Below are 22,278 nucleotides of genomic sequence, written 5' to 3' on the forward strand. Positions count from 1 at the left end.
TGGTACAGAAGAGGTCACCCAGGACCCAGCTGGAGGATGCCACCCACACCCTTGGTTTCTTCTCCCTGGAGAGCCCCTTTCTCCAGGGCTCTGAAATACAAATATTTCCCTGTACTTACCATGACACTGGGATATCTTTTTATATATAGATATATTTTTGTTGATTTCAGAGAGGACAGGAGAGTGATGGAGATAGAAACATCAATGATGAGAGAGAATCATTGGTCAGCTGCCTCCTGCACGGCCCCTACTAGAGATCAAGACCAAAACCCGGGCATGTGCCCTTGACAGGAATTGAACCTGGGATGCTTCAGTCTACAGGCCAATGCTCTATCTACTGAGCCAAACCAGCCAGGATGGGGATATCTTTTGTAATTGAAAATGGGAGAAAGTAAATTATTAAAATGCCATGAAAATGTCCATACACTGCTAATAAGAGTGTACTGGTAAATAGGTACAAAGTTTCTGAAAAGCAATTTGTCAATAGGCATCAGGAGTCTTTTTTCCCCTAAGGGAATGTGTTTCCAGGAAACTAGCTCATCTAATCAGGAGTCTTAAAGGTTTTTGCCCTTTGCATCAGTAATTCTACCTACAGGAGTCTATCCTAAAGATATTAGCCCAGCCTGTGTGGCTCAGTGGTTGAGCACTGACATATGAACTAGGACAGGGGTGGGCAAACTTTTTGACTCGAGGGCCACAATGGGTTCTTAAACTGGACCGGAGGCCGGAACAAAAACATGGATGGAGTGTTTGTGTGAAGTAATATAAATTCAAAGTAAACATCATTACATAAAAGGGTACGGTCTTTTTTTTTTTTTTTAGTTTTATTCATTTCAAATGGGCTGGATCCAGCCCGCGGGCCATAGTTTGCCCATGGCTGAACTAGGAGGTCACGGTTCGGTTCCTGGTCAGGGCACATGCCGGGGTTGCAGGCTCAATCCCCAGAGTGGAGCATGCAGGAGGCAGCTGATCAATGATAATCGCTTATCATTGATGTTTCTACCTCTCTCTCCCTATCCTTTCCTCTCTGAAGTCAATAAAAATACATTTTTTTTTAAAAAAAGAAATAATTAGAGGCCCTGGCTGGGTAGCTCAATTGGTGAGAGAGTTGTCCCAATACAACAAGGTTGCCGGTTTGATCCCCAGTCAGGGCACATGCAAAAATCAACCAATGAATTTATAAATAAGTGAAACACCAAATCAATGTTTCTTTCTCTCTCTCATCAATAAATAAAAATAATTTTAAAAGAAATAATTATAAAAGTAGATCAGGATTGATGTATAAAGATGTTCATTGTGGTGTAATTTATAATAGTGACAACAGCTGAGATATCCAAAAATAGAAGATTAATTAAATGAAACATTACATATTAACGAATCAGTACATGGTCACTACAACAGATGTTTTCAAAGAATGCTGAATGACATGAAAATTTGCTGGATGTAGAATGTTAATAAAGGTATAATGAAAAAGCAGGCCATAAAACGAAATATCTGATATGATCCTATTAAGCTTAAGATATATATATCTACATTAATAAAAGACAAAGATGCTAATTGACCGTACCTTTGCTATGCTCAAGCCATGCCCACCAGCCAATCAGAGCAATTATATGCAAATTAACCCAACCAAGATGGCGGCCGGCAGCCACAGAGCTGGAGCAAGCAGGAGTCTTGGTTGACCCGGCGATGGAGGAAGCCAAGCTTCCCGTCTGCTCTGGCCGGCTGTGGCCTCCGCAAAAGGCAACAAAGTTTCAATTATAGAAGCTAAATAAATCCCAGATACCTGCTTCCAGCCAGCCTTCACTGGGAGCTTGGATGGCTAGGGGCCGTGGCCAGCCTGCAAACAGCCATCAGCCCCTCACCCAGGCTGGCCAGGCACCCCAGCGGGGGCCCCCACCCTGATCTGGGACACCCTTCAGGGCAAACCAGCTGGCCACCACCCATGCATCAGGCCTCTATCCTATATAATAAAAGGGTAATATGCAAATTGACCCTAACAGCAGAGCAACTGGGAATCACTGGTCACTATGACACACACTGACCACCAGGGGGCAGACACTCAATGCAGGAGCTGCCCCCTGGTGGTCAGTGTGCTCCCACAGGGGGAGCTCTGCTCAGCCACAAGCCAGGCTGACGACTACCAGTACAGCGGTGGTGGTGGGAGCCTCTCCTGCCTCCTCAGCAGCACTAAGGATGTCCGACTGCAGCTAGACCTGCTCCCCGCTGACAAGTGGACATTCCCCCAAGGGCTCCCGGGCTGCCAGAGGGATGTCTGACTGCCAGTGTAGGCCCAATCCCCCGGGGAGCGGGCCTAAGCCAGCAGGTGGTCATTCCCCGAGGGGTACCAGACTGCGAGAGGGCACAGGCTGGGCTGAGGGACCCTCCCAATTGCACAAATTTTTGTGCACCGGCCCTCTATTGTGTGTATACACACACACACACACACACACACACACACACACACACACAATACATTTTTAAAAGACTGAAAAGAAACACAGAGAAGTTGACAGTAGCTGTCTGTCAATGGTGAGATTAAGGATAAGTTTGTTTTCCACAAAGAGCATGATTTCTACCATTAGTAAAAGGTTATGTATTAAAGAGGAAAAAGAAAGACACTCTCCGTCCCAGCTGCTCACTTCTTTTCCACCTTTCATTTCACCCGTACGGCTCCTAAATGAAGCTGATGCCCAGGTGCAGCCCGGGAATGCTGATTAGAGTGAAACCCCCAACCTATAAACTCGGAGTATCCAGAACCTTCTGTTCTGCAGCCCAGGATGGCATGAGTGTTTGTAGCAACCTTGCCACAGCTGAGGTCAGCCAAGACCTGCTTCGGCGAAAGCCTTTCTCCATCATACAGTGTTTGTTCTGACCCTTGGCCCTGACTTAAGGTGTAGGAGTATAAGGTTGGAAAGAAGTCACTGGATGGCAAATCCCAGCTCAATGAAAGAAAGAACTTCCAAGTAACAGAGCCATAATGCAAAGGTAACAGTCACAGGATCAGGATCAATATCCATCAGGAAGGTCAGCAAAGAGCCTCTCCTTGAAGTGGGAGGTATTTTCCGACTCCAAGAGACTGTGTTCTGACTGGAGCACCCCAGGTAGCGAGAACCCTGCCTGACTGCCCCTCGGCACTTCTGATTTCCCATGAGCCTGCCCATGTGCAAGGCTGAGCACTCACAGTTCGGCCAAAAAAGAAAAAATAGGCAGGCTGCCCTCCTCCGGGGAGTGAGAGAGATAAGGACACAGGGAGCCAGGGACACCAGAGGGACCTGGGACTCAGAAAGAACATGGTCTTCTGGCCCCGGGCAGATGAGCCCAGGTTGGCTGCCCCTGCACTCTCTGCTCATGCCCTTTCTGCTACAGGGAAGGTGTCAGGGCTGCACCATCTCACAGCACACATCTGCATGGCCTTGCCAGTTCACCAAGCACTCCCTGCTTTCTATTTCATTGAGCCTCACGGCGACCCAGGAACTAGGTAGGCACAGCCATTACTGTTATCAGAGCATCACAGATGGAGAAACTGAAGGTCCGAGAGAATAACTTGTCCCAGGCTATATAGTCAGTGGTAGAGTTGAAACTTGATGCCCGACTGGCATGGCTCAGTGGTTGAATGTTGACCTATGAACCAGGAGGTCATGGTTCGATTCCTGGTCAGGGCACATGCCAGGGTTGCGGGCTCGATCCCCAATGAGGGGCGTGCAGGAGGCAGCCAATTAATGAATCTCTCTCATCATCGATGTTTCTATCGCTCTATTCCTCTCCCTTCCTCTCTGAAATCACTAAAAATATACTTTAAAAAAACACAAAACAGCCCTAACCGGTTTGGCTCAGTGGATAGAGTGTCAGCCTACGGACTCAAGGGTCCCAGGTTCGATTCTGGCCAAGAGCATGTACCTTGGATGCGGTCACATCCCCAGTAGGGAGTGTGCAGGAAGCAGCTGATCGATGTTTCTCTCTTATCGATGTTTCTAACTCTCTATCCCTCTCCCTTCCTCTCTGTAAAAAATCAATAAAATATATTTTTAAAAAAAACACAAAACAAACAAACAAAAACACCTCAAATCTGGGTCTCCTGATCCCACACCTTTAGGCCAAGCAGCCTCTCAGAGCCCAGAGAATCTCCATCTCATCACTGGGCCATTGTCCCAAATGCCTTTCTAAGTGGCACAAGGCACACCCAGACAATCTCTGTGACCTGGAGTGTACAGGGGAAAGGTGCAGGGGACAGGCAGATCCATTATATGGATGATTAAGTGAAGGAAGGAAAAACCTTGACAGAAGGACACAGTGAGTTCTGTTCCTGATCTGGAGCAGGCAGCTGACCCGGACTGCGAACCCGGACACAGTGCTCTCCCTCCGGCCTGCCCAGAGCAGCCTTCACCTCGGGAACCAGCTGGGCCCCGAGTGAGACTCACTCACATTCTGTACCCAATACCCAGGGCGTTCACAGCTGATAGGCTTCCCTCCTTCAGCGTGCTATGGCTTTAAGCGAGGCCTGTGTGCAGTGGGTCCCCACTGTCCTCATTTCCTGGCTAAAGACCTAGATAGAGTGTCTAAATTTTCCTGCGGCTGACTGCTGCCCCAGATTTAGCCTCTCTGATGGATAAGTCTGTCTCTCTCCCTGCCAGTGGCTGTGTCTGTCACTCCATCCCATCCTCTGGCTTCCTGAGTTACCTGTCTTTAAGTCGCTGATAATCCACCAGAAGGCTCACTTCTCAAAATGTACAGAGCGGCATGGAAAAACTCTACGGCGGAACCTAGAATGAGAACCTGAAGACACAGAGGCCCGACCGCTGCTGGCACCATGCCAATCCTCAAACCCATGCAATCCGAACACAAAGCCTCAACAGGTTTTGATTTGGGAGTTTTATTTGTTTGGATTTGGATTTTTTTTTTAAATCCTTACCCGAGGATATTTTTCCATTGATTTTTTAGAGAGAGTGGAAGGGAGGGATGGGGAGAGACAGAGAGAAAGAGAGAAAGAAATCTCAATGGAAGAGAGGCACATTAATTTGGTTGCCTCCTGCACCTGCCCCAAGCAGGGCAGGGGATCGAACCTGCAACCCAGGTACGCACCCTTGACTGGGAAATCGAACCTGTGACCCTTCAGAGCACAGGCTATGCTCTACCACTGAGCCACATTGGCCAGGGTGAATTTAGATTTTTTTACTGTTGTTAATTGACAACATGATTCTGAAGTCTAGCCGAAAGAATAAATGGGCAAGAATAGTGGATAAAATTTTGGAAGAAAAATGAGGGTGAATTGTCCTACTGGATTAGTCAAGATGGAATGTAAAATAAAAAATGCTTATTCATTGTTAAAGGGTATTCTTTAGGAAGAAAAAGGCCCTAACCAGTTTGGCTCGGTGGATAGAGTGTCGGCCTGCAGACTGAAGGGTCCCAGATTCGATTCCGGTCAAGGGCATGTACCTTGGTTGTGGGCACAACCCCAGTAGGGGGTGTGCTGGAGGCAACTGATTGATGTTTCTGACTCTCTATCCCTTTCCCTTCCTCTCTGTAAAAAATCAATAAAATATATTAAAAAAATAAAAAGAAATAAAAAGAAAAAAGATAAAAATACGAATAATAAAATGGCAATAAATACATATCTATCAACAATTACTTAAAATGCAAATGGATTAAACGTTCCAACCAAAAGATGTATACTAGTAGAGGCTGAATGAATAATATAACAAGACCCTTACATATGCTGTCTACAAGAAACTCACTTCAGATTGAAAAATATACACAGGCTGAAAGTAAAGGGATGGAAAAGTATATTACATGAAAATAGAAACAAACAAACAAACAGCTGGGTAGCAATACTTCCACCAGACAAAACAGACTTTAAGACAAAGAGACAAGGGAGGACCCAGCAATTCCACTTCTGAGTATTTATCCAAAGAAACCCAAAACACTAAAGCAAAAAGATATACATCCATATGTTCATTGCAACATTACTTACAATAGCCAAGCTATGGAAGCAACCTAAGCTTCCATCAATAGATGACTGGATAAAGAGGAAGTAGTGTACATATACAGTGGAATATGATTCAGCCATAAAAAAAGAATAAAACCTTGCCATCTGCAACAACATGGATGGACCTAGAGGTTATTGTGCTGAAATAAGTCAGGCAGAGGAAGACAAATAGCATATACTTTCACTTATATGTGGCATCTAAAAAAAATAAATCAATAAACGAAAACGCAGAATAGAAACAAACTCATAGAGGCAGAGAACATTTCGTCGGCTGCCAGATGAGAGCGGTTGTGGGGATGGGTAAGAAGGTGAAGGATTAAGAAGTACAAATTGGTGGTTACAGAATGGTCACAGGGATGTGAAGTACAGCACAGAGAATATAGTTAATAATATTGTAATAAGTATGTATGGTGTCAGATTTATTGGGGTGATCACTTCGTTATATAATGTCTAATCACTGGGTTGTACACCTGAAACTAGTATAATATTGTATGTCAACTATAATTGAAAAATAAAAAATTATTTAAAGTTAAAAACATGTTCATTCACTGAGTCACTCCACAAACATTTATGAAGCACTCAGCCTGGGCCAGGGACTGGGAATGTCTGGGGTACTATGGGGACATGACTGTACGGCCTGTTTCAGAGACCAGTAAGGGGAGGCTGGGAAGTGAGGAGTAAGCAAGAGTCAGGTCGAGAGACAGGCGCTGAGCCAAGGCTGATGGCCCAGCCCTGTGGTTGGCCTGGGAGAGGACAAGGAGAAGCGACTGGGCAGAGAGCAGTGGCCTCCCTCTGTGGGGTTCTCTGGGCAAGCCACCCTGCAGCTTTGGGCCTCAGGCAATTCACGTGCAAGGTGGGCCCATAATTAATAACAACTGATTGTAACACTAACAAACACAAATATTCATTAAGCACACATTATGTGCCAAACATTTTATTTTATTACTTATTTATTATTATTTTTTAATCCTCACTGAGGACATGCTTAGAGAGAGGAAGGGAAAGAGAGAGAGAGGAGGAGAGAGAGGAACATTGATGTGAGCAACACTGATTGGTTGCCTTTGTACACGTCCTGTCTGGGACCTGAACAACCTTTCAGTGCACAGGAAGATGCTCAATCAGCTGAGCTACTCTGGCCAGGCAATGTACCAAGCATTTTATATTTAACATCTCACTTAACCCTCACAATATCCCTAATAAGATCAGTTCTGTTATCCCCATTGTTTTACTTTGTTTTTTAATATATTTTTGTTGATTTCAGAGAGGAAGGGAGAGGAAGAGAGAGATAGAAACATTAATGATGAGAGAGAATCATTGATCGGCTGCCTCCTGTACGCCCTACACTGGGATCAAGCTCAAAACCTGGGCATGTTTCCTGAGCAGGAATCGAACTATCACCTCCTGATTCATAGGTTGATGCTCAACCACTGAGCCACGCCAGCCGGGCTATTATCCCCATTGTTCGCGTGAGAATACTGATGTTCAGAGAGGTTAGGTAACTTGCCCAAGGTCACACAGCTAGAAGTGGTGAAGGTCCAATACACAGCCAACCTGGCTCCAGAGCCCCCACTGCTAACCACCACCCTACCCTTCCGGGGGGAAGTAATGATTCCTCAGAACAAGCAAGGCCGAGTGATGCACGGAGATTCCAAATGAAGTGGACTTTACCGGCTCCCCACCCTGAAATGAAGCAAGGGCCTCCTCCACCCCATAAGGCTGCCTCAAGCCAATGCTTGGTCCCCTCAGGACTTGCATTATCGACACTTTGAGAATGAAGGAATCCCTGAGATCATCCAACCCAATCACTCTTAAGGTGCCAGAACCCCCCCTATGACTCATAGAGGCCACCCAGCCTCCTGTGACTATCATCAACGGCAAGCAGCTCATTACCTACCAACGCAGCTAATAACATTCGGGGTGGCTCTTTCTCTAGCAGGCGGTCACCTCCCCCTTTACTTTCCTCTCCTGGACGTCACCAGAAGACATACACTCCCTGCCAAGAAGCTACAGCAAGTTTCAAGCACTGTCATCTCACTGGCCTCCCTGCTCTGCGGTCAGATTTTCCAGCCAGTTCTCTGGGTGCACAGCTCCCCGCCACCACTGCCGAATGCCAGCAACATGAGCCAGGACACCTTGGCTCTGCAGGGGTCCACGGACAGGGCAGGGGTGGGAAAGGGCGGCAATTCTGAGCGGCCTCCGTGGGCGCCTACCTCTCTCTGCTCCCTCTGCAGGCAGAGTTCCTCCGTCTCTTCCATCAGTTTGTCTGCCAAAGAGAACACACACACCCTCAGGAAAAGCCCACTCCAGGCCCGGTCCTGAGGGGCTGATGGCGCGGTCACCTCCGTCACCCCCGCATCTCCCGCGGAAGAGGTCAGCACAGCCGCACCGGCCAGCCGAAGGGTGGGGCCAGCTCCTGGGGTGGGAGCTGCATCCCTCCTTCCTGTCACTGTCCCTGAGTTGCGCATTCACAAGTCAAGGGCAGCCTTGTCCTTGGAAGGTCAAGGGCGTCTCGGCACTCGTGTCTGCCTCGTGGGGAAGGGCAGTCCTGGGGGTTGATGGGTTTGGAGCAGGCAAAGGGGAACCAGTGTTGGGGCCCCAAGTGTCTAAGGAGGCAGCAGGGAAGAGGGTCCCAGGACAAGGACCGAACCTCAGACTCAACTTCTTTCCCAAACAGCATGCTAACCAGCCAGTCAGGGCACAAGGGCCTGGAACCTTGTGGTCAGGTTTAAAGTGGGCTGGGGTGTGAGAACTGGAGGCAAGCCCGAGATCTGGGGTCCAGGGCAAGGCAACAACATCGACTCCGTTTATGGAGCCCTTACTGCGTGCCTGACACAGTGCTTACAGGCATTTTCTCACGTAACCCTTCCCCACACCACCTCCAACAGCCAGGGACTGTTTCCGTCCCCATTTCAAGGATGAGGAAATTGAAGCTAAGAGAGGCTGTGCTGCCTGAAGACATACACAGCTGGTCGATAAGTGACAAAGCTGGGCCCAGAGCCCAGGCCCCAAACCACCAGGCTCTCCTGCCTCCTGTCATGCTGGCCAACAGGACATTGATTATAAAGCTCTTCAGGCTCCAAGCTGGTGTCTGGCTCCTCGGAGCCCGCTAAGCCCCACTCAAGACACCCCCCTGGGTCCTCCAACAGCCCCTGGCCCTGAAGTGCTACCATCACAGCGTCAGCCCAGCCCGTCCCTCCAGCCAACCTAAATACTCCTGCTTCTCCTTGGCCAACTGCAGCCCCTGTGCCTCCAGGCTCTTGATCATGGCCTCTCCCAGCTGGGCGTTCTTCCAAGTCCTGGGGAGGGAGGGCAGATGGGACAGAGGAGAGACAAGGAAGAAACACAAAATCGTGAAAACAGAGGGTAGAGGAGAAAGAGAATGTGCGTGTTTTGTACTCGCCCATCCCTTCTCTCCAGGATCCCAGCTCTCATCCACCCTGGCACCCCTGGCTCTGGGCATGCCACCAGCAGGGATCAGTTTCAGTCCCCGGAGGCTCACCCAGCCTGCAAAGTGGGCCACCGTGGGCTGGGCCAGCAGCACTTTTGGAGCAAAGAAGAGATTGCTTCCTGGCTGCCTTCTACAGCACTGAATGCCCACCATCCGGCGCAGGGCCTGGCACGGGGCACACACTCAGTGTTATTTGTTGAACTAAAAGCATGACCCAGCTTGAACAGGCAGGCGCCAGGACTGGGGTTTACGTGTGAATGAACTGTGTTGGGCTGGAGGTTTCTGTGATGTGGACCCTGATTGCAAAGCTCTGGTCTGTGCTAGGATTCATGGTGGGCCTGGGGAGCTGAGATGAGGGTGGGAGGCAGCCAAGTCCTACTGGTGATGCTGGATTCACTCTGAGAATGGGAGGCAAATGTAGTCCACTTCTGCCACCTGTGGCCCTAGGCAAGCAAAGCTCACTTAGGAGACCCCTCACAGATGCTCTTGCCCACCCCACCCAGCTCCCACAGCCCTGTCCTCAAGGAAGCCCAGACATTTTCCTCCCCACCCTGCCCTCTCCTGGGGCCCTCAGTGCCCGCCCGGGACCCCCAGCAGAGAGAGCGAGCAGGGTCAGTCCAGCCCACACCCCTTCCCCTTCTGCACCTCAGGCTGCCCTCCTGCTGGGAGCACTTACACCTTCCCCGACTCCTGCAGCATCTCCAGCCACTGCGCCTGTTCAAACTCAGACTCCGCTGCCAGCAAGATGTTCCCCTGCCAGGAAGAGGGGCCACGGTGCACCTGAGAGAAGGCCGCTCTGAGGACACGGAGGCCGCCCCAGGCCTCTGCAAGCCCAGTGCTGCCCCCCCCCACCCCGCAATCCTATGGCACTGACACCCCTCCCAGGCCAGGCCAATGGAGGGGCTGCCCCCAGGCACCTGGAGGATCCCAGAGAAGCTGCTCTGTCCCGGCTGAGCCCGGGCTGAGATGAGAGCTTTACTCACATGGAAGTCCTGGTGGGAGATTTTCATGGCATAGGGCATGCTGGGCTCTTCCTTGGCCTCCACCAGGCAGCCCCCCAGAGGGATGACGCCCTGAGAAAGAACCAGAACAGGCAGCTCTCACCCCGCCCAGCCCAGGTCACTCAAGGTCTGTGGGAGCCCTTAGCCAAAGCCAGGTCCTGCTGAGGGCCCCAGGCTGGGAGCCAGACGAGAACTCTCCCAGAAAGGAGAGGCAGGGCGGGGCAGGCTCCTGGGCACAGGAGGTTGGGGGCCCAGCCCAGGACGGGCAGGGGGTCTTGTGCCCCAAGAAGGGTTAGTCCTTCAGACTCTGTTAGACCACAGACCACAGTCCTCCACCCTCACACCCTCCCTCAGTGTCCCACTGGCCCTCCCCACTGTGGCCCTGGGGAGAGGCCCCCTCACCTTAGGATGTATATTGAAGTGTTTATTGGTTTCAAAGCTCTTTTTTTCACTTTCAGAGTAGTAAAGAAGAAAGCTCTCTTTGATGATGAAAAACCTATATAGCAGGTGGTGAAGAAAGAGGGACAACCAGGAGAGAAGGGTGAGGATTCTTGGGACAACAAGAGCGTCCTTGGGGGCCCTGCACTCACATGGGGAGTCCAGGGGGCTACCAAGACTCAACCTCACCAACCCAGTTCCACATCTGGGCAAAGGCCTCAGCTGGCCAGCTGCCTGCTGCCCTAGGCAGCCCGATCCTGGCACTAGTGGGCAGCTGAAGTGGGAAGCCCTCAGGGCTGGCTCCTCCATCCCTCTTGAGCCGCCACCCTCAGCACAGGAGGGCACCTGTGGTACTTCCTCGTGGGTACCCTCAGCCCCCAAGCCATTGTTTCAAGTCCCTTAGGGTCCATCCCAGGAGGGGCAGAAGGAGAGGTGGGGGGATAAGGGGGAGTAGACACAAGATTCTAAGCTGGGTCTTTTGACAAGTGATCATGAAGGCTGGCGATCAAATGACTGTGGGAACCAAGCTCTGGGGCCAGAGCTACAGCCTGTACGTCACATCTGCACTCCTTTCTCTCCATAACCTCCTTCTGGGAACCAGGTCTAACTTAGGGTCTCTGGGCCCCTGGTGCTTTCTGACTGTTGGGAAGATGACAGCCTTGATGCCCATATCTGGAGCACTTGGACCCACCTGGGGACCCTCGAAGGACTAATGACTGGAGCTGACTAAGATAAGATGATCCCACTGGGCCTCAAAGCCCCGGGGCTCAGGGACACCCAGGGTGGCTGGCCCCTTCCCCCCAGGGTCCCTGCTAACACCACTGGTGAAGTGATGGGCCCGGGAGAGCTGGGAGCAGTGGTCAGCTGGAGCATGCTCAGATGGGCTCACAACAGCCAACAGTGCGACTCTCCCCTGCTCTGAGTTCAGTGACTTTGTGTTGGTAGCTTGATATCAGTCACAGTGGGAGTATCTACACCAGGAAAATCTCCAGGTGCTACAAAGCACTGTTCCACCCCACGCCACTCCACGAGAGCCTGCTGTTAACCACTGACCAGCACACCTCTTGTGAGGAGCTTGGAAAGTTGCTGGTGGGCATGATGTCAGTGACTCTCTGAAGATTCCCCCGGCCCTGTGATCTTTCCTGAGGCCACAGCTCCTGCGGGGAGGGTCCCGGGACTGCCGCCAGCCGCCATCTCGCCTCCCCCAGGAAAGTGAAGCACACTTTGTCCTCTGGTGTGTCTCACGCCCACCCATGTTCTCTATTTGCACTCACCCTCCCGGCCCAGCCAGACGCCAAATGGAGCTGCGGACCTCAGAGGTGACCTTTTTACCCCTAGTGGGGAAAGAGCACATGAATACACCCTCTGCAGGATGGCGAGAACATTCTGGGCCCTCCAGTACCTGACCCTTGTCCATTCTCAGCTTTCCCCCCACTTCTGCCTTTCAGCCTCTGCTCAGCCAGACACTGAGCTCACTGCTTCCCACCTCACTACGTCCTGCATGATCCTGCAAAGACCATGCTCTTCTCCCTGGAATGCCCTCCCTCTCGCTCTTCATCTGGCTGAGCCCCTCACCCTTGGTGACCAGCCCAGCCCGCACTGCCCACTGCCGTCTGAGCTCCTTCTGCACTTGCTGATTGGGCTGCGCACTGGCACTTAGAGCCTCTGCCACACCCCGTGTGCCCATCTTGTCCAAGGACCATGCTGGGCTCCTGGAGGGCAGGCTATGCCCCCTCAGTCCTGTGAGCTGATAGATGTTTCTAGGGAACGTCAGTCATTAAGAACAAAGATTTGGCATCACACAGACCTGCCATTTCCCAGCTGGGGGGCCCTGGGCAAGTAAGCTCACTCTCTGAGCTTCAGTTTATTTGCCTGTAGAATGGGGGCGACGATACCAACCTCATCTGATCATTGTGTGGATCAAATGAGATTGTGCTTATCACTCTACCAACTTGTAGAGGCTCTAGGACAGGGCTGAGTGATGCATCCCTGTCTGAACACATATCACCCACAGTGAAGTGTGAACGCAGCAGCACAAGTGGCCTCCTGGGGGTCCTTCTCCTCCCCTTCAATACTGTTATGGACTGAACTATATCCCCTCCCCCAATCCATATGTTGAAGCTCTAACTTCCAATGTATGTCTGGAGACCAAGTCTTTAGGAGGTGCAGTAAGTCCTCACTTACTGTCATGGATAAGTTTTGCAACTTTAAGCAAAATGACATGTAACAAGTCAATTTCACCTGCTATAATAAGGTTAAATGAGGTCAAAAGAGTGGGGCCACAATCTGACAGAATCATAGCCTTATAAGAAGAGGAAGCAGCCTTAGTCGATTTGGCTCAGTGGATAGAGCATAGGCTTGTGACTGAAGGGTCCCAGGTTTGATCCTGGTCAAGGGCATGTACGTGGGTTGTAGGCTCGATCCCCAGCCCTGGTCTGGGGCACATGCCAGAGGCAACCAATCAATGTTTCCCTCTCTGTGTCTCTCCCCCTTCTTCCACTCTCTCTAAAAATCAATGGAAAAGTATCGGGTGATGATTAACAAAAAATTAAATAAAGAAGAGGAAGCATTCTGTCTTTCTCTGTCACATGAAGACACAGTGAGAAGGCAGACTGCAAGCCAGGAAGTGGATCCTTACCAGAGCCTGACTTTGCTGGCACCTGACCTTGGACTTCCAGCCTCCAGAATAGCGAGGAAATGAATTTCTGTGGTTTCACTGAACAGCTCAACAGATGTTGACGTCTATGGTATTTTGCTATGGGAGCCTGAGCTGACAAAGACAAATACCTTCTTGCTTTCCCGACTTCTGGAGCCTCCTCCCGACTCAGGGCAAAGCACCGTGCCAGGGACTTGGGTTGGGGGTGGCAGGCAGATGATCACTAGACACATGGGCAGAGAGAAGAGAGGACACGGGCTCTGGAGTCCAATGATCTCCCTCCCTCAGCCACAACCTCAGGCAAGCTCCCAGGCTGGCTGAGTCATCCTTTCCAAGCTCCTCAATAAAATAGGGGTGCAAACCTCTCTCATGGGGCTGCTGGGAAGATTCATTCATTGATTTAACAAACAAGCCCTGCAGAGTTGGGCTGGCTGTGCAAGGGCTGGAGATAGTCACCGTTAATTTAGGTCTTCTCCTGTGCCGGCTGCCATGCTAAGTGCTCTACAAGTATCAGAGTATTTGATCTATGTAACTCTCTTGGAAGGTAGGGCTTCTTGTTCCCATTTTACAGAGGAGAAAACTGAGGCTTAGGGGTTAAGGAATGTGTGCAAGGTCACACAGCTAGGGAAGAGATGGAGCTGAGATTGGAACCCACAGCAAGAGTCCCTGCTCCTACTCCACACATCACAGTCTGCTTCCTCCCTCATGTTGGCACCTGGGCAAGAAACAGATGGATCAGAGGCGGTAGGTATCAAAGCTAGGGTAGTCAGGGTCAGAGCTCTGCCACTTACCAGCAGTGTGACCAGGACAAGTCACTAATCTCCCTAGGCCTCAGGTCCTCAGTGTAATTTGAGGATAATAATAGTACCTATTGCTCCTAGGATTGTCCAAATAATTAAATGAGCTTGTTCACATAAAGTCTCAGAACACTGCGTGACATATGGTAAATAGCCAATACCTTTGACTTTTTTTTAAAATATATTTTATTGATTTTTCACAGAGAGGAAGAGAGATAGAGAGTTAGAAACATCGATGAGAGAGAAACATCGATCAGCTGCCTCCTGCACATCTCCTACTGGGGATGTGCCCGCAACCCAGGTACATGCCCTTGACCGGAATCGAACCCGGGACCCCTCAGTCCGCAGGCCGACGCTCTATCCACTGAGCCACACCGGTTTCGGCAATACCTTGACTTTGATTAGTGCTATTATTGTCCAGTATTACTAGGCCCAGTGCCTGCTGCAGCCGCCCCTGACCTTTCTCATTTGTGCACACACAGTTCCTACCGGCGGGAGCTCCTGGCTCCAGCCCAGCTGGCCAGCTTCCTGTCCCCCAAACACATAGCACTTTCCCTGCCCAACTCCAGTCCTGGGCAAGGTTCTGTCTTAGCCCCAGCTCTTAGGACTCTCCTTGTCTGCCCCATGGGGCCGTGGTAAAGGCTGGAGAGTGTGTGTGAGGTAAGGGGTCCATGTCAACCTTGGCTGCCTCCTCTCTCTAGTCTTAAAAAATGGTATTTTCACCTCTAGATTAAGGAGCATTGACAGGTGCCAAGACACACACTTTGATAAATGTTGTATTGACATTATCTTATGTAAATCTCTCACAATAACTCTAAAGATGGAGATATTTGTTTTCAAGTTTTACTGATGAGGAAACTGAGAGGCACAGAGAGATTAAGCAACCAGTAAGCGGCAAGCTGGGAACTCGGTCTGCTGACAAGCCCACGTACTCTGTGTTGTGCTCGGTGATGCCTGGTCCTCCCCTTCCCTTGCCCTGCTGTGACTGCAAGCTTCTGGTCGGCTCTGGACAGAGAGCATGAAGGAATCACATGGTACAGCCAGGTGCTAGGCTAGGCCCTAGGCTTGAGGATTCCCTGCCCTCAAGGAGCTCATAGTCAAATGAGGGAGAGAGAGAGAGTGAATAGAAATCAATAATCTAAAAAGTAACTAATGTTCACTGAGCTCTTTCTTTGTGCCAGGCCTTGTTCTAGTAGCATCATGATGCATGTTAACTCCTTCATCCCTCACATGACCTGGGTGAGGTAATGAGCACACAGCTGGTAAGTGGGGAGCTGGGGCAATTATAAATGTTTACTGCAAGACTGCAAAGAGCCAGGATACCCCAAGGCACCGTAAAGCACCAGGACACACTGTGACATTGTAAAACACCCAGTACCTGGTGACATTATGAAAGTACCAAGACAAGGGCACTGATGCCCTGAGACACTGTAAGTTTGGATGAGATACAGGAAGAGTGCAGACCAGGAGGAATGAATGGTTTAGGTGTCTGGCCAAGGGAATTCTGAGAGGAGGGTTTTGAATAGGAGTATCTTAGGAGTAAGTGGAAGGGGAAGATGCATTACAGACAGAGGAACAGATGGGGGTCTGGGGGTGCAGCCCCCGACTCCATGGTTCCCCTGGCACTTAGGGGATACTGTGAATCAGCTCCCTGAGGCAGGGACCTACCAACGCCCCACAAGAGTGAGCAGTTGCTGGGCTGCACGCAGGACCCACGGGCCACCTTACACCGGGGGGAAGGAGGGACAGGAGTGCAGATGAGTTCACCTATGTGCTGGGCCAGCCCTCCATGGGGCTGACACTGGCCGAGGCTGGGACATTCAGTCCTTTCCTCCTTGCCTCTGAGCTGCCCAGGTTTTTGCCAACAGCACCTGTGTCTCGGCTGCTCACAGAGTAAGCCGGGGTCAGCGTCAACCTTACCCCCTAAACACCTCTCCCTGATTGTCTATCTCTGAGAAGTAATGTTTTTGATTCCTTTCTTCTCTTGTTGCTCATGGGGAAAAAAAGCTGGCCCTTTGGCTCAAGGGCATCTTCCCAGCCCAGAAAGGGAAGAGCTGCTTCGGTGGCAGGGACTGGAGGCCCTGAGACAGACCTGAGAGGAAGAGGTTTTATGAGACCCAGCTGGTCACAGCTGGCTCCATCCTGCCCATCCCTTATTTATGCAGCCCAGGAGTCTTTCCAGGCCCCCTCCCCTCAGCTGCCCAGCGAAGGCATCGATCGCCCTAATGGCCCAGCTCTGCGGTTAGGGCCTGAGCTGCCCCCTCCCCAAGCCTTCCTGTGGCCGCTAATTAGCGGAGGTCTAGAGACTCCATTTCACAAATGGGGAACTGGGGCCCAGGGGGCTCTGCTGGGAAGTGAGGGGTCTAAGCGTAGCACCCTGCTTCTCCCACCCCCAGACTCTCTCTGGTTGGCTCTGTTGCTGACCCAAGGCTACTAAACCATGTGTGTGTGTGCATTTCCACAACTGGAACATGGACAGAGGCCAGAGTGGGCAGAGAGATGCTAGTTCTTTCCTGAGCCCCAGAGGAAGGGAAGTCTGCACAGTGGCAGCTCTAGAATTCTAAGACCAGATGGTTTTTGAGTGGCTGTGGGGATACTGACAGTGGGAAATTCTTGGGGTGGGGGGTGCTACAGCTCTCCAAGCCCTCCCTGGCTTCACTACTGTGCTTTTAGCCAGGAGCCTTGTCCCTGACACCGCCCAGCCCTGGAATCAACTCTGTGTGCCGAAGCCAGGTCCCCACATCGTGGGTGAAGAGGGGTCAGGGACATACCCTGGAGGGTCTCAGGCTCCTAACATTCATTAGGGATGAAATCAGGTGAAAATGCCTGGCAGGAGAAGTCTTGGATGACAAGACCAAGAAGCAATACCAAGGACAACAGCCAGACCCAATGGAGGAGCGTTGGCTGCCTGGAGCAACAGAGGCAGAGGAGAGAGGGTAGGGGGCGTGCTGCTGATGGTATCTGAACCTACAAGCATCTTTCTGCCCCCACTGGAGTGTCCTGTAGAGACAAGGCTGCTCCAGACGGACCCCATGGGGGCTACAGCTCAGACAGCACAATGCTGGAAGCCCCTCCCAAGATGCTCCCCGGGCTGCCCCAGGCCTCCAATTAGGGGATCAAAGAGAAGTTTAGCTTTGCAGGAACTCAAGGAGCCTATATCCCACTAAATCCCAGAGAGAAGCCTGGCAGGGCTAATAAAAGTGTGTGCGTGAAAGCAGCCGTGTAAACTGTGAAACACCACCCACAGCTCCATTTGTTCTGTGGTCTTGTAGAAATATTAAATTATTCATCCAAATAGGACATCAGAACCACCACGACCACATCCCCGTGATCTGCGGTCCTGGGGACATTAGCGGCCCTGCGCAGGGGCTGGCTCATGGTGTGGGATGGGAAAGAGCATTTGGCAGGGAGCTGGGTCAGGGTCGAGTTCTATAGGCCACTGCAGTATCAATCTCAGGTCTGAGATTGCCTTGAAGGGGAAAACTGTCCAGAAGATGATCCATTGCTCCCAACCGACATACCTTTCAGGCCCATTCCTAAGTGGAAAGTGGCTACTGCGACTGGGGAGTGGCCTGAGTTGGGGACCAGGAAGCTAGTGCCCATAGACTAAGGCTGCTCTGACCCCCACCACACCTTCCAAGGAATCAGTCCTGATGGGACCATCCATCGCTCCCTCACGCCCCTGCCTCGGCTTAGTCCCTCTTTCAGTTCCAGCTTCTCTGCCTGAAGGGCTGGAATCTCTCTCTCTCTCTTGTTAATCCTCGTCCGAGGATATCCCCCCACTCCCCAGTGATTTTTAGAGAGAGTGGAAGTGGGAAGGGGAGGCTACAGAAGAGAGAGAGAAACATGAAGTGAGAGAGACGCATGGATTGGTTGCCTCCCACAGGGGCCCTAACTGGGGGGGGGGGGGGGGATGAACCTGCAACCCAGGTACCTGCCCTTGACTGGAATCAAACCCCTGATGAACCCCCGACGCTCTAACCACTGAGAAACACCTGCCAGGGCTGGGATCTCTTTTCCCATGGCCCAGGTTTTATTTTAAAAAATAAATAAATTATTTCAATGTCTAGTTGGAGGGGTTGCCAACATTAGCTCGTCCAGGCTGGGACAGATCCTTCCTGGCCCTTCCGCCCTCCCTGAGTCTGTCAGAAGCGCCCTCAGTGTGCCCGGGTAGGGGGCAGGCAGAGGGTGGGAGGTAGGGCACCCCGAGGCACCTCCGAGCCCGCTCTGCGGCCGGGGGAGGGGTGCTGTGAAGACGGCGGAATTGGCCGAGGGGCCCCAGGAGGCTACCCCTGGCTGGAGCCGGAGCTTCTCCTTCCGCAGCGGAGTCTGCTCGGCTCCTACCCCGGCCGCGAACTCTTTCAGCCCACACCAGCCTCCCCGCCAGACTGAATCCCTTCCACGGAGAACCCTCACCGCCCCAGGCCAGCGCCCCCCCCTCCCCCAAGCTCCACCAGCCCCGGGGAAAAGGACGGTTCCAGCCCGGGACCCACAACTTCCAGGGCAGCCGACTTAGAGGGAAATGGGGCGAGGCCAAGGTCACAAAGGGAGGCGAGGCAGCACGGTGATGAGGGAGTGGTAGGGGGTCCGAGGCCCTGAGCCCTGGGATCCCTCCCCGGCGGTCCTCGCGCGGCGCGGGAGGCGCACTCACCGCCGGGACCACTTGGCGGACGGCCGCCCGAAGGGCCGCTTCCACAGCACGCCGTACAGCTGCACTTTGGTGCTGATGTCCAGCGCGTCCGAGTCAGCCTGCTCCAGGGACGGCGAGGGCGACACCGAGTTGGACTTGGAAGTGAACATCCTGCCTCAGCGGGGCTGCCCCGGGCCCGGCCCGGCCCACCCACTCCCCGGGCCGGCAGGGACGCTGCGCTCCAGACCAGGGCGGGCGCGCGCGCGGCGGGCGGCTGGGGGAGGCGGCGTCGGCAGGCCGCTCCGGGCGCCGTCGGGGCGCGTCCCAGGCAGCGGACACGGGGAGTCGCCGGGTCGGAGCTGCCGCATGAAAGCGCGCGGGCCGGGAGCGCAGCGCCGAGGGGGCCCAGGGTGCGGGGCGCGCAGCCGGCGACTTGCGCTCCGGTTGGGGCGGGCCCGACGGGAGCTCGGCGGGAAGAGCGCTCAGCCTCCCGCAGGCAGCATCAGCCCCCTCCCCGCACACACACCCCCCGAGGACAGCCCCGATTCCGGTGGCCCCGATTGGCTGGGCGGGGCAGGTGAGCGAGCGGAGGCCGGCCGCGAGCGCCAATCAGTGCGGGCGCCGGCGAGAAGGCCGGGCTCCGTGCGTCCGGAAGATCCCGGCGGGTCGCTCGGCCGGGAAGCGGGCACTGCGCTTCCCCACCCCCACCTCGCGCGCGGATCTCCCCCCCGGGGTCCTTCTCGCGTGCACCGCCTCCCTCGGAACTGGGGACACGTCTGCTTTGTGATGGGCGTGGAGTCACAGGTCCCCTCCTCGCCGCTGGGTGGGGGAGAGTAAGCAGCAAGGATTGGGGTCAGACAGCCGGGCTCAGTCCCAGCTCAGTCCTTAAGTAGCTCCGTGAAGCGGCGATGAGCCTGGGTTTTCTCACTGGAAAGCGTAGGTGCCTGCACCTCCTCGGGCAGAGCGGTGGCCAAGTGAGACTAAGGCAACTGTCCACGCGCCCGCTCAAGAGCAGGCTCCGTCCCGGCCGGCGGCCGCTCCCTGCCCTCCCCGCCCCTTCAGGTGGGTTTCACTTTGCACCGCCGCGGCCTCGCCAGGGTCAGGTTTCTTTCCCCCGAGCTAGGCGTCGGCGGCGTCTGGCACTAGGGCCAAGCCCGAAGTGCCAGCGCAGTGGGTGTCCGTGATTTAGCTGCGCACCAGACCGGTGCTCCCTGGGGCCCGGCGCGGCACCCACTTCCGCTCCTCTCCGCGGCTTCAGGTGACCGTCTCGCTTTCAGGCTGGGGCGGAGACCTCAGTCCGATCCCTGGGGACCGCCCGCCGGAAGGCTGTGCTCGCACCGTGGCCTGCGGGCACCGCTCCAAGGCAACGGAGTGAGCTTGCGCAGGAACAGGCTAGGCTGCAGGCTAGACCTCGCTGTAGTCATCCTTCTCAGGCTGACCGGCTGCAGGCCATCTCAGGGCCGCCAGGAGTCAGTCACCTTACCCACGGCTTGGCTCTGTGATTCCTCGTATTGTAAAGAAGTCCGAAGAGAAGAAAAGTAGTACGAGAGCCAAGTCACCTCTAGAATCTAGATAGACTTAAACTTGACCAACTTTAAAAATGAGGTGTAATTACTATATGGTAAAACGCACAGATCTTAAGTATTTATTTGATGAAGTTTATCTGATGAATGTATGCACTGAGGAACAACCACCCAAAGCAAGATGCAAAACATTTCTATCACTCTAGAAAGTTTCCTCATGCTGCTCCCCTCTAGTCAACTCCAATATCCCCCATTCCCTCCCAGGCAACCACTTTCTGACTCTTAACATTTGCACACCTTTTTTTTCAATTAAAAATGTTAATGTCTAAAATGGCATCTTCTGCAGAGTCACCATCGGTTGCTCAGCCTGCTTCTCGCATTTATTGCCTGCCTGGCTCCTTGTAGGCATCTGACTGTGTATCCTCACTAGATGCGTTCCCAGGCCTTCCCAGGTGTTACATTTTATGAGTCTAGTTAGGAAGGGGCCTCCCAAAGGGCTCCACACCCTGACACCTCCCTCTAACCAACCCTGGGCTTCCCAAGCCTAGGCAGCAGCCCCTTGCTGCTCTCTGTCCGAAGGGCCCCACCTGAACTCACTGTGTCCCTGTAGAAAATTACAGGCCAAGCCTTAACACAGGGCCCAGGGCCTGGGCTCAATGATCGGAGACAGGACTAGGAACATGATGAGAGCCTATGGCTAGAGCGCAAAGTAGATATTTCACATGTCTTTGGCTATTTTTGACATGTTCTAATGCTTGGAAAATTTTCCACTCTAGGAGTCCTGCTTTTTCCAGCTGGAAGCTAGAAAACTTGTGTGGAGATCAGGAGCTCCAGGACAGGACTCTGAACTCAAAGTTTAAAGTTGCAAGTGACAAACGTGAGGAAAAACCATGCCCAGGCAACAGTTTTCTCAGGGGAAGGCGGTACTAAAGGCTGCAAGGTTGTGTTCCCAATGCAGCAAGCAGCACTTGGATTGACTTCGGTAGCAGCCACCAGTAGGTTGGCTCCTAGCTGTACACAAAAGGCAGCTCTAGTGCTCTGTGATGGCAGCAGCATGGTTTTGGGTAGCATTCCTGGAAGCTTCACCTCTAGTCAGGCGCCTGGTTCTCTAGCCCTGCCAGTATCCTTTTAATAAATTAATTCCTTTTCTGCTTAATCAGGTCAGTACCAGCTTTGGCTGCTTGGGATGTAGGACTAGGGATGAGCTCATGAGCCACAGATGGGAGAAAGGCAGGATACCTGGAAAAATCATTCTTAAGGGAATCCTTTCCAAGCAGAAGGGCAAGGTGAGCCCAGATGGTTCCTGTGAGATTCAGTGTCTTCAATCGAAGAAATAGAGCACAAATTTCTTCAGTGGCAAAGAGAAACCAACCTTGCCCATCCCCACTGCATACAGGACATCTGACAGACCTTAACTAATGGCAGGTAAGGCTGGTGGGAAGACTGCTCTGAGGCAAACAGCATGGGTCTGAAGGAACACCAGATACTTAAGTGGCTTCTGCTTTGCTCAACTAATCAGCCCAGGTGATGCCAAGGCAGGCCTGGGAGAAGCTGCCTCTGCTTCCATTGTGCTCTCTGGCCCAGCTGGTGGGAGCGCCAATTGCCTGGCATAGTTCTGCAAAGACAAAACAAGCTGGGTGCCAATCCAGTGCCTCAGACCAAGTGTGGGTCAGGGCTGCCTTATCTTATCGGGAATTAGATGAAGTCAGTCAGGGATGGAAACTCAGGGTCCTGAGAGCCCTACAGGCTCAGACAGAGCTGATGTTGTAAATTTATTTACATCTTATTTATTGAGGTAC

General features: G+C 52.6%; 1 protein-coding gene across 2 annotated transcripts in view; it reads right to left on the reverse strand.

Moving 5' to 3' along the window:
- The window catches only part of PLEKHD1 (pleckstrin homology and coiled-coil domain containing D1), a 29,562-nt gene extending 9,338 nt beyond the window's left edge, over window positions 1–20,224 (reverse strand). Inside the window, exons 1-6 of one of the 2 annotated variants that reach the window (XM_059692176.1) lie at window positions 18,978–20,224; window positions 10,838–10,931; window positions 10,418–10,507; window positions 10,111–10,214; window positions 9,191–9,282; window positions 8,197–8,249 (exon numbers count right to left, since the gene is read on the reverse strand). In XM_059692176.1, coding sequence (XP_059548159.1) covers window positions 8,197–8,249; window positions 9,191–9,282; window positions 10,111–10,214; window positions 10,418–10,507; window positions 10,838–10,931; window positions 18,978–19,126 — 582 coding nt within the window. In that variant the 5' untranslated portion in view covers window positions 19,127–20,224. The remainder of the gene's footprint in view (window positions 1–8,196; window positions 8,250–9,190; window positions 9,283–10,110; window positions 10,215–10,417; window positions 10,508–10,837; window positions 10,932–18,977) is intronic. The other variant, XM_059692186.1, reaches the window with a different exon arrangement.
- Window positions 20,225–22,278: the final 2,054 nt, after the last annotated feature.

This window comes from Myotis daubentonii, chromosome 1, assembly GCF_963259705.1.
Source record: "Myotis daubentonii chromosome 1, mMyoDau2.1, whole genome shotgun sequence".
In the NCBI taxonomy this organism is placed as follows: domain Eukaryota; kingdom Metazoa; phylum Chordata; class Mammalia; order Chiroptera; family Vespertilionidae; genus Myotis; species Myotis daubentonii.